The sequence below is a fragment of the Diuraphis noxia genome, unplaced genomic scaffold (genome assembly GCF_037042655.1).
Source record: "Diuraphis noxia isolate RWA-SAM2 unplaced genomic scaffold, SU_Dnox_SAM2 contig0002, whole genome shotgun sequence".
Classification (NCBI taxonomy): domain Eukaryota; kingdom Metazoa; phylum Arthropoda; class Insecta; order Hemiptera; family Aphididae; genus Diuraphis; species Diuraphis noxia.
In genome coordinates, this window is record NW_028301712.1 from 16,217,172 (window position 1) to 16,230,263 (window position 13,092).

Here is a 13,092-nt window from a genome sequence, read left to right on the forward strand (position 1 = left end):
TACGCATGTTATTTACGTTTAGTTTGTATTATATGATTTTTATCTATATAATATATAGTATTATGATATTATATAATTGCTTACGACTTATATTTTTAAGTTTATGTCTGTTAGAACATTACATAGTTTCGTGCGTATTGAAAAAAAAATTAATACAACTTAAATCGCTATTGTTAACACATCGAATGAGGAATCGTCTTTAAAACGATATTAAACAGAAATATACAATTAAAACATAGGTACTGCAATAATGCAAATATAGGTATGTAAAAGAAAAGATAGACAAATTATTACATAAATATTAAATACATAATCTTATCATAGGATTAATTAGGTGACTTTTCTATACAAGTCGTTTATTGTATTCCCGTACGCAATACAGGGTGAAACGGAAGGCGGAAAGTCTGTGTTGCAAACTGGTAAGATAGGTAGCTACTTCTTTAAAGACTTACCTAGTTACCTACGGATGTGGGTAATTACCTAAATCTAAATATATACACTAATAGTTATCAAGCTCCATCCAAACAGTTTGTATCACATTTTCGTTCTCGCCGTTTCGTTCTACATTAAATTCAATAAAATGATAAAAAATTAAAAATTAAAAAGACTAGTTTCACTTTGACACGTCAAAACACTCGAAATGGAATGTTGGAATGGATTCGGTATTACAACACATAATAATATAACATGTATAATAATGATAATGATATTATAAAGTATATAGGATCCAATAACGCATACCAACTGCACAAATATAATAAATTATTATTAAAGCCTGTCTACAACGAATCTAGCAACGAATCGAGTAAGTCCATTTGCGAATCGTCCCACGTCAAGTTCGTGAGCATGGTTAGATCGTCGTCCGTGGCGATTTGTGACTGATGATGGTCGTTGGGTATGTCGATTATCGTGTAATCGACTACAGAAGACATGAACGGATCCACGGTGGCTGCGTTTATCGAACAGCTGTAGATCAACTCGGGTTCACCCATCGGTTCGTCGACAGGAAGTATCATCGGCTGCTGGTGGAAACCGTCCAAATTGTTGTCCATATGTCGCTGTTCCTCTTCCTGCAGCGACAGGACGGCCAACTGGAGCGCTTTTTCGTCCTCGGCGGTCATCTCTCCGTGTCCCTTATTCGCGTTGTTCTTTTGTTGCATACGACTTGCCCGCCTCCGGCTACCTGTAGAGCAACACGATCGGTTGTTAAGCTTAATATTTATAAATATAACGATCATTGATCACATCTTATCGTTGCATTAACACCGCAAATAATTGTCAACAATAGTAAAATATATTAAGGAACGTGTGAACTGCTGAAATGTACTACTCAATGCATTGTTGTAACACTTATGGTGTTATAGTGACTCCCCTCCCCCTCCCCCCCCAAAAAAAAATAAATACATTTTGAATATATTTCAGGCATTTATACATTTTAACTACATAGATAGGTACTTATTAGTTATTAAGATTTAATTAGGTATTTATTTTTCTCCCTACAACAACATTTATCTGCAGTATTTAGAAAATATTACTATAAACTTTATAGTATAAAGTATAAAGTAATATTTTATATTTATGTTGTGATGAATATTACTGCTATAAATATATAATTGTAAATGTATAGACTATAGGTATTATGCAAATAGTAGATATCCATTATACTGTATCCTATATAAATGCTATATATTAAAATCCACATTTAAAATGTGATTTATACAAAATTGCAAAAAAAAAAGTATTAAGTATTGTTATCGAAATTGTTAATTTATTTTATATACGTTTTAGTTGTCTAATATACCACTGTTATGCATCAAAATAGAAACGAAAAACTTCCCGACACTATTATCTCATTATCTTAATTTCTATTTATGTATAATTTGTATTTTGGTAAATGATTATGAGTCATATTTACTTGTTCGTTTACGTCGAGCACCACCTTCTAAGCAATCGACGTCAAATTTCCAAAACCCTCCTTTACCTGGTTCGTCTTTAGATCTCGGCACTTTCACGAAGAATTTGTTTAACGATAAATTGTGTCTGATGGAGTTCTGAAGAAAAAAATACCGTAAAATGTGAAAGGTAGTAGGTACCTGTTTTGTATTTGGTTTTGGTTAAATACAAAATACTATGCATTACCTTCCAACTAGGATCGGCATTTCGGTAGTACAAAAAATTTTCTCTGATCCAACCATAAATAGAACTTAAAGTAACTTTATTTCCTTTAGCTTTCATAGCCATACAAATCAACGTGGAGTATGAAAATGGCGGTTTTTTATCTCCATTATTTTTGTATTGTTCGGCACTTTCCAAACCTGAAACGAAAAATCAATAAATCAAAGTTACCGAAGTTACCAATATTCAATAGCTATTACCTAATACTTAATACATATACTTACTCATTTGGAAACGGATTTTGTGTGGAAGTTTTTTTGGGTTTTGATCTGCTGAACGTGTGGGTGAATTAGGCGAATCAGGAGGTGTAGGCAGAGATGGCACCGAAAGTATATTTGTCAAACTATGTAACCAATTTAGACTGGTCAGATCCGTGTCTTGTTCCGAGTTGACTGGTACTGGAAGCATGGAAATCGACCTCTTAATGTCCAACATGTTTTACTAAAAACAAAAAACAAACGAATACGTATTACTATTATTAATATCGTATTGTCTATATTTTCTATTTACACTTGTTTTTAGATCTGCGGAAGATTTAAAAAATCGTTAACTGCTCCCCAGGGGTGCGTATTTGTCTAGGGGGTGATCATCAAGTTCCCCCGAGATCGTTTCCGACCGATTAACAACCAACTTCCGGACACATGCGTGCAGGATATCGGGGCAGGTTCATTCTCGATTTTGTTCCCCCTTCAATACCGACAAAGGGGTTCGTTTACCTGAGTGTTGTGGGATTATTAATCACTTGACACACTCCGATAATGGTTTACGTATTATTATGCGTCGTAAAGGTGCCTGCAGTATTTCTGAAGGGGAGAAACGATTGTATTGTACCCAGAGCGTATTATTAGCTTTACGAAAATGATTTCTCTATGAATAGGAAGCGTCACGAGCCCTTTAACCGTTCTGATGTGGGAACTTATCAACCTGTACACAACTCACCATTGTACGCGTGTGTTTATTTTAAAAATCATTCTTGAACATTTATTACAAAATATGCAAAGAAAAATGTGTAATAAATAATTTAAAGCTATCTACAAAAACTTAAAAAATGCACATTTTTCGTTTTTCCAAATCAAAATACGAGCATAAAATATAATGATATTTATCAATGTACAACGTACTTATTTTTGATTAAATTTAAACTCGTGTAGTACCAATGTCGAAGCGAATCGTAGAACAATGTTTCGATATATTATATATAGGTATATTGTATGACCTTAACGTCCTCAACAGCTCTGTCTAATTGAATTATCAGTGCATGTGTATAAAAATGACCTTAACTTACTTCAAGCTTTGACCGTAATCTATTGGCCATCAATATATTCATTAAAATATTACTATATAATTTTTTTTTTGAAACATAACAATAATCTATAGTATGTATTACATCGTGTATTAATGGCACATAGGCACCTACATATATACATGTTTATACTAATTCGCCTATTACCGATGTAGAATATCGGTATTTGCATTATTATTGCGAACAATGTGGTTGAACGTTACAAAAAATGCAATGGATCAGAAAAGTGTTATTATACGAAAACTACGATACGCCATGTTGGGTAAATCTCAAATAGCGTAATCATTACAATAACAATAAATCCTCCCTCCACAGCTTGGTTAACGCAAAATTTGTTTGGCCATTAAGAAACGTCGGTCGCGTGATTCGTGAACGAGAAATATTATTAGTCATTTATAATCGTTTGCTGGAGCGGGTAAACATATTATAATATTATAATAGATCGCAGTTGCAGGATGGCACTGCGCCGCGCGTATCGATTTAACAAAAATCCCCCTTGATAAGTTTCGAAAAAGATGGACTGAAATATCAAACCTACATGTACACGCGTAGGTAGGCATGTCCCCTGCGCGTTTTATTATTCAGGTAGGTACGAATGCGTATATATATATATATATTTATACATAGGTCTTATATGTGTACGTGGGAAAACTGTCATCGAGTAAAACGCGTATTATTATTTTTATATTATTATATTGTGTACATGACGGCGAGGCCAACCGACCGACTCTTTCTCTCTCTCTCTCTCTCTCTCTCTCTCTTACATACACGTATACATCCACCTACGTGCGTATGAATTTTGGCTTGGGGGATAAATAATTCAGGGGTTTATACTGTCAGACTACCCTTGTCCGGTGCACGGAATGGATTGGGCGGCGGGCACGTGGGCGTGTCCGGACGAGAAAAAGGGCTTTCGCGCGCGCAAGCGCCCGGTTTTCGTCGATAATCTAATACTACCTACTGCTGTATTCGGCTAGCGTAGAGCTGCTTTTCCTGCACATACATACACTCACACACACACATATATACGTACATAATATATAACATGTATATATTTTTGTGTATTACAATGGACGAAAAACATTTTCACGTGCATAATACTCGACTCTCGAGTAGCTAAGCATCTATATATTATATCGTATGCATCCCGTTCGAATAAAAATATTGCATCAGTGTTGTATAAATAGATGTATAAAAAAAATACTAAAAAAATATAATTATTAATTAGTTTAGTATAAATAAAACTAAGCACCAAGAACCGTTAGTACCTACCTATACACAACTGTCGAACGCAAAATATGTCGCACCGTGAAAGTTTTTGGACCAGTTGTTTTTTAAACAAAAATCTATTAGTTGACTTGCATATAAAAATATATATTATATTGTTCTATAATGTTGTAACGACTGACGTTAGCTCTGATTGGTCACACACCTTACGTTTACACTTCTCAGACATAGCAAAACGGTACTATATTGTGTAAACTATAAGTTAATAATAAAACAAAAAAGTCGTATAGGTGCTTAATATTTTGTTTGCGGCATCGTTGTAAACGGACGAAAGTAAATACATCTAATATATATATACATGTTATCCAACTATCACGAATGTTGTTAAAATAATTGTTCTATTGGTTATCTATTTAAATATCTCGTTTTATTCATACAACCATAAATTATACTGAAAAAAAGAATGATAGAGATAACACAAACCAAAAAATAATCTCGTTTCATAGACAAACATTATAAATTTTAATAAATAATATTATGTATAGGTAGGTAGAGTATGCTCAACTCTTCGTTCAAATTTAAATTTAAATTTAAATCATTGGAATTTTCAAAAAAAGTTATTTGTCTTAAAATTTACTTACTGTAAAAGGTTAATTTTTATTTAAATAAAATAAATAAATTTGTATAATCACAAAACAATTTACGTACGTATCTACATTGATGTAAAAATCTAAATGTTATACAATTTAGTTCTATTAATTAAACGAAAAATGGAGGTTGCTTAGTGAAACACTCTGTATGTTTATGTCGATAGGTTAACACTCAGTTTATCACATGTCGTGTGTGTTAATATTTTTATTACCTTGAAAAATTTATTGTTTTACATGCGAAAACTAATGAAAACGTTTTATCGTTTTTGAAACTCAGCGTAAATGTTGCTCAATAAATATGAAATAACATTAACTGCGAAATATCTGAATAGAATATGCGATAAATAAAATGTTTTTGTTTGATTTGAAGAATTGCTAAAATGTAATTAAAAATATCATATTTGCGACTACCTACAATATGTTTTGCGAAAAAAAAACCGACATTTTATTTATGAACGATGGTCGTTTAATAAATATTTATTTACTCGTTAAAGATTTACCTAGTACCTAGTTATTACTTAATAATACGACTAGTTTGGAATAAAATAAAATATAATAAGTGCCTATTTCTATAATATAAGCATATATATATGTAGTATCTACATAAGGAACATTAAATTCTCCAGTTTTTCATGCTTACATTTTTATCAACAAGTATTAAAAAAATGATTAGTCTTCAAATAATTTAATTTAAACTCTCATTAGGACATTATAGGGAATTAACTGTTACTTTGTCGATTTAATATTTGATTATGTACACAATATGTTTATAAACTATATAATTAACACAAATGATTATTTTAATTCTTAATTTTTTTTCCTTATGGATTAATGATTATGTAAGAGTTTTTTTCTAAAAAATTGGAATAATTATATACATGATTTAAAATTATTACTTTGTAAAAATAATTTCACTTTTATTTTATATGTGGTGAAATACACTTTTTTCGCAGTTCATAATACAATAATACAATGCCCTAATATCCAATATACCTATTTGGATATATATAATATTTTGTATTTCTTTTACTTTTACATGTTACATTAAACAATTATAAACGATTGATTTATGGATTTATATCTTAATAATGAAGTTAGGACGTGTAATTAGGTAGATCGTATAGAAAATTTCAGTACATAGGGAATCGAGAGTGGTAGAGAAATTTGATTGTCATGGACAGTGTAGCCGAGAGAAGAAAGTCATTTTTAAATAATATATAATCAAATTTAAGTTCTCGACTTTCATTATTATTAACATATAATAATATTATGTTCGGTATTTAACATATTATTTATCTTTCAATAATATAAAGCGCTTTCGTACATATATATAGGTACGTATAGGTACGTCTTAACGGAGTTCAGTTACTAAAATTGTCTTCTGAATAATATCATCAACAGAATATATTCTATGATATTATTATAAACCGCGTTATAATAGTCGATGGAGTTAAGTATAAATACTATATTATGTATGCGTCGAATCAATACACTATCTGGTGTGTCGGTGGACAAAAAATAAAAATATTATGTAGAACGCGATGTCGAAGTCCGTGGTTGTGCGCAAATATGTTATATGTGTAACATTATTTGAATTATTATAATACCTATATAGGTATAAGCCTTCACCGCCGAGACTAATGCGTGCCTTATTTTTTTCCGCTTCTTATGTAATATTCAGTGGCAAATGGCCGCCGCCGGTCCGTTTGAATGGACATCGACCTCCACTATATATATATATAGCAGCCACCACCTCCACCACCACCGCCGCTGCTGGAGGGATACAATATCTACGCAAGGTAGGTGTACCCCCTGTGACCCTTTCACTGACCACCTATACGATCGATATATACAACCATTACATGTGCCACCGTCGCCGCTGTGGCCGCCACCGATTTATTCTGACTAATGCGAACGTTGAAATTAACAGATTTTTATCTACCTATTTTTTTCAGGCTACCTGTAAAATGGGTATTGGTAAATTTATTTTGTAAATATATATATATATTACATATGCATAGGCAGATAATGGTGGACGTGTGTAAAATGAGGTAATTTCACATACGATTTTAAAAATATAAAAATAAAATCGAACGCACACAGGAAGTTTTAATGGATTCTAGTGCACAGCAACGAATGTACGCAGAGAATGCCTATACCTACACATATATCGCAGGTCGGCATCGTTACTATTTGATGAACTTCGAATTCAATTAGGCTCGAAACTAAATTATTTCCTAAAAACAATATTATTTAAAATATAACAGTATATTATATTATTATCATTAAGAGTTTGCTTTTTGGAGTGGTATTGATGAATAAATTGTAGTAATTGTACACGTCGTTCGAAAATATTATCATCAATCATTTTACTACGTATTACCTCGATCCACGTCGTCGAATAAAGCGTGGGCACGTCATTAAAATAAACTTTAAGAATATCGATTGAACTCGAGGATAATATAATTTTATATACGGTTTGAGATACAGAATAGGTCAACAATTTATAAACCAATACAGTGCTAGGTAGTTGTTAGTAAATGTTAATGTATCATTATTTTTGTCTGTATCAAGGCCGGTGTACCTATATTTATGCATAATGTGTGATTTAGTGAAGACTTTTAGAATACATTATTTTACATACGAGCATCATTATAATTTCGCCTTATTTAGTTGGTTGGAATTTTGTATTATCAACTAAAATACGTTGAGCTTTTTATGTGACTCATAAGTAAAATGTTAGCATCTTTGAAACGAAGTTGTTTAACGCAGTTTTTTTAAATTTAAAATGCAGGCTACACTAATAACATAGAGATAAATAAAAAATCTTTTTCCATTTCATGGAAGTATCTTGATAGGCACTTAATAGATTTTTTTTAGTGCGCTATACTGCTTTATAATCGTATATTAAAAACTAATTTGTAAAACTGATAAAATTGCAATTCCATGGTTATTAATGTTAATTATCAAGGGGTGGATAAATACATTTGAGACACCTTACTTACATAAAAGTTTAATAATATTCAAAATCTAAATCAATAAATAGTTGACATGAAATTATAATATATTATACGCATTGCATATTATATTGAAAACTAAGATAAATTAAAATTACAATTCGATGAGTAAGAATCAGAAAAAAGTAATTCAGGGCTCAAAGCTATACTATAGTATTTGGTGTTCTTGGAAACTATTAATGCCATAAATTCGGATAGGTAACACGATATTTTTCTGTTCTATAGCCGTAGATGTATTGTTTCCGTATTATTTACTACATGATCGTCAATCGATGTGCACTGCAGCAATTATAGTGTGTATATATAAACATAGGCGTCACCTGCCAGCAGTCATCATCTCGGCCTAGAGGATAAATAATTATATTGTTATACATGATGGCACATACAGATGACGTGTTGGGAGCACTAAAATTATTATATAACTCTATTAGAAGTGTAGGTAGGAATGATACCATTTGGTGGATGAACTGGGCCCTAATATATTGATCCATAGATAAACATCATGGTATACTAAATCCAAATTGTTTTTATATTCGAGATTTATAGAACACCATCAATGACATAGCAAGGGAACATTGTAAAAAATGTTTTTATTTTTTATTTTAAGGCATTAACTAATTTTTGAGGATTCATATTTTGGTAGGTACCGATGTACCATTTGTTCTTTTATTTCAAAGCTACTTCAGAGTGATCTCATAGTAGAATTATTTGTATTAAAATAGAAGCCATGTTTGTTCTTCGTTTGTATCCATTAATTTGTACATAACATTTTTTTTTTTGATTTTTAAGCATCTTTTCTTGAAGTTTGTTTGTAGATTAAGGTCATGGTTCATCGTCTCCGAGTGTTACCACTAGGTAACACTTTTCTCAAGTCTCATACCTGTCCTTGTGTGTATATTTTTTTCTCTTTTTCTTTTTCAACACATAAAGTTATTGTTAACATTATTACAGATTGTATATTTCTAATAAGAGATATAAATAAAAAAGGCCATGTTAACAAAACGTAATTTTATTTATAAAATGATCATTGTAAAATTCAGCTTTTTATCATCACCTGCTATTATCTGGCCGTTCACCGCGAGCTTACAACATTTCACACATTCAACAATTATAAAATAATTTAATCGTTAATAGAATATTATAAACCAAAATAAGTTAGAATATAGTTAAATATTTTATTAAAATATAAGCAGCTGCTTACTCAAATGTAGGTATATTAATTTATATTGCCTATATACTTATTTAAGACAACGACAATTTTAGTATTAAATACAACACAAGTGTATAAAGACATTTTTCATTCAATACAGTTTCAAAAATTATAATACAAATTACAATCTGTTTTCAAATGTAAAAAATGTGAAAATTATGTAGGTACTCTAAACATCATAAAAAAATTAGCAGCATAATATTTATTATTTATATTAATGATTTTAATTATAAAATTAAAAGTTAATAAGAATATCATACCTATTATTTATTGTTTATGAAATACAACTTTTTTGTTAATTTTATCAACGGAAATATTAAATATTATTATATAGCTATAAAAATGTTCATAGTTGAGGTTACATATTATTATTACTGAAAACCGTTAAAATATAGTGATGATATATTATAATTTATTTTTGAACTAGTCAGCTAACGTTGTTAAAACTTGACTGTGTGGTGGTCACTGCTCAGCATTCCGGAGCACTTCCCTATTAGTTTCAAAGTAATACACATATAATATGTACCTATATAATAAAACATCAATACATCATATATATGTGTAGAAAGAATAAAATAATTGTAGTTTGTAGCTAAGTGGCCATTCGATCGACTATCTGAATAAAAGTGTATAGATTTTTCGCATTAAATTAACACCATACCTCACCTAGCTATTATATTATTTTTATATTAAATAAACTCACGTCTAGAACATATGTCTACAAGAGTAGAGTGTCATTTCCACGTATTATGATCATAATTATTAGTATTATTAGTACCTATATTAGTCATTATTAGTATTTACTATTTATCATACAATCGGTATGTACCATCGTAACTATATAATATAATATAATATGTATAATAACATGTAGGCTGCAGTGTGTATCCACAACTGCGTAAGTTGTACTCACATGAAACAATCATTTGATTCGGACCTCCGATGTCCAAGCTCTAGCTTCTTCCGGACTTGCGTGTGAACGTAGTTATTCGTTCCTGGGATGAATGTCCGGTAAATCAGTAAGTTAGTGTCGTTTATGATAATATAGTACGATTATTCCACCAGTTCGTCTTATCACGTCACGACGGTTGATGTATAGGAAAAGAACCCAACGGCTAGAGAAAAACGGGACGCGAATTCAAAATGATAAAAAAAAAAATTAGCTGTGAAAAACGTCCGTTATAACAGCGTTATGTGCTGTTCCACGATGCGTGCTACCCCCGAGAATATTATTGTTACTAACTGGAACACCAGCACGCGACCTCCGACCGGTCTGTGGGCATTCTACGTTTAGCGGCCCGGAACTACTACAGGGCTCGTACTCGCCCCCCACCAAGTCGCCGCCAAACGCATGTGGTCTAGCCGGCAACCCTTTTCAATGCGCCCGACTGTATTCGATGTATTATTATTGTCATCGTGACGATGGTTATAAGCTCGGTTGAATACATATTTGCATGTTATTATGACAAAAGTACACCGTATATAGAGACGAAAAACTACAAGGCGCGTAGGTACAATAAGATCTAAACAAAAAAAAAGTTTTTCACGAACTTCGGGTCAGACGCGTACGCTTACCGTTGTACACGCGCAGTGTAACTTCCGCGTTCACTTATTTTTTAATAATAATAATGAAAATATAATATTTAATTGGAAGCATCGCAATATTAATGTATATGACGAATTTCCGTTTGACAGACATGTTTTCGGGACGAACCCGTTTGTCGCTATACTTAGTTAAAGCGCGCGAATTTATCTGCTGCGCGCAGTTTGCAAATATATATACGACGAATAACTGTTATAATATATTATTATACTTTGCAAAATGTCAAAGTATATCATAACCGCGTTGCACACATTGCGTATATTATTTAGGTTTAGTAGGTTTATGCAGTCTGTCGTTACTGGTGTACGATGGTTTGTTTTAAAACGGTCGGACGACATCAAATTTTATAAGATAAAATCGGTATTTTTGAGGTACAAGATATGAATGGCAATAGGCCATCTTCTAAGCAGTTTAAAATGATTGTGGACTGAAATGACCTTTGACTAACATCATATGCGTCAACAGGTAAACACCGAGACTTAAGTTTTTGTAGTCAAGTTACTTAGATAACCAAATTGTCAATTGGTCACTTTGTACGGTCAATTCTTTAAAGTGCACAACGTAGACGGTTTGTGTTACACATAAAGTTTAAGGGTAAATATAAGTACTTATTAAAATAGGTATGTATTAAAGTGCTGTAAAGTTCGGAGGATTTAAACATTATTTTAGATTTTAAACGGAACGATGGATGTAATCATTTTACATTTTAGTAATAATTGTTGCATCAAAAACTTGAAAATTTAATATACAATGCCTATCTCATAAGCTGTTATTAGTGTAATTCAAACAAAAAGTTGAGCATAAAAAGACAATAATTTTTATGAATGACTGAAGTCTTAGAATTCTAACAAAATTCATCAAAATCATGAAAATTTGCATTTTATTTTGAGTTAGAAAGTTATAGAATATTTCATTTCATTATAATATATTATATCTGTGATTTAAAAATTGAATACAATATTCCTCAAAAAAAAAAAATAAATAAATAAATAAATGAAATAAAAGGTAATTGAAAAGTCTAATTTATTTATTTAATGCATCAGAAGTTAAATTTTTTTCGATATTGAATATTCCCCCGTAAACTAATAATTTTCTCAGGAACCATTTTCTTATTTTGTTGTAATTCAAAACTAAACAACCGTAGATATATTTCTTTGAATTTTTCATTAAATATAATATATAATATATATGCATTAGTTTTTTCTACATAGAGTATAATTTTAAAAATATATTGATTCTTTTTTGAGTTACAAAGATGTTCTGTCATCTTAAATTTTATCCAATGTTATACATTATGAGCGTTTTCATTTTTAACTTTTTGACCGTTCAAATTGACATAGAACCGGAAAAATTGATTATATCTACTGCAGACTTTCTTGAAGTTCTATAAATCAACGTTTAATTTCAGATCAAACAATTTTCTACATTATCCACTATATTAATAAAGTCGCTACACATAATGAAGAAATTTAAATATAAGTCGTTGATGGTAGATACGTTTTACAACAAATTCGCTCCTCTAAGGAAAGAGTATGGTTCCCGTAAGTTATATTATATTTTTGACTGCTCGTCACATTATTGGTATAATAAGTTACAATAAAGTTATTAACTGAGTAGATGTTTTGTACAATATAATACGTATATAGGTACATAATTCTAAACATAAATTATTTGGGTTTGTGGAACTAAATTTTTCTTTCTTTCGTCGTCGCAAGGACTCGAGAATAACACTGCTCGACAGTGCACTGTGCAGAAAGATAAATTATATAGGAGATATTATGATCAAATGATTATGAATTATGATAAATTATGTGAGATTCGTAATATTTTCTTATTTTCTAATAATATCAATAATCTGGGTAACATGCTGAAATATTACTGACTTTTATAAATGTATTATTTCATAT

At 30.9% G+C, this 13,092-nt stretch overlaps 1 protein-coding gene across 1 annotated transcript; it reads right to left on the reverse strand.

Annotated features, from left to right (window-relative positions):
- Positions 1-68: 68 nt before the first annotated feature.
- Positions 69-10,874, reverse strand: LOC107163756 (uncharacterized). Its single transcript, XM_015511332.2, has 5 exons — positions 10,496-10,874; positions 2,400-2,616; positions 2,140-2,315; positions 1,916-2,051; positions 69-1,183 (listed from the first exon to the last, which is right to left on the reverse strand). The coding sequence occupies exons 2-5, from the start codon at positions 2,608-2,610 to the stop codon at positions 780-782; spliced, it is 927 nt and encodes a 308-aa protein (XP_015366818.1). The 5' UTR covers positions 2,611-2,616; positions 10,496-10,874; the 3' UTR covers positions 69-779.
- Between the last annotated feature and the right edge of the window lie 2,218 nt (positions 10,875-13,092).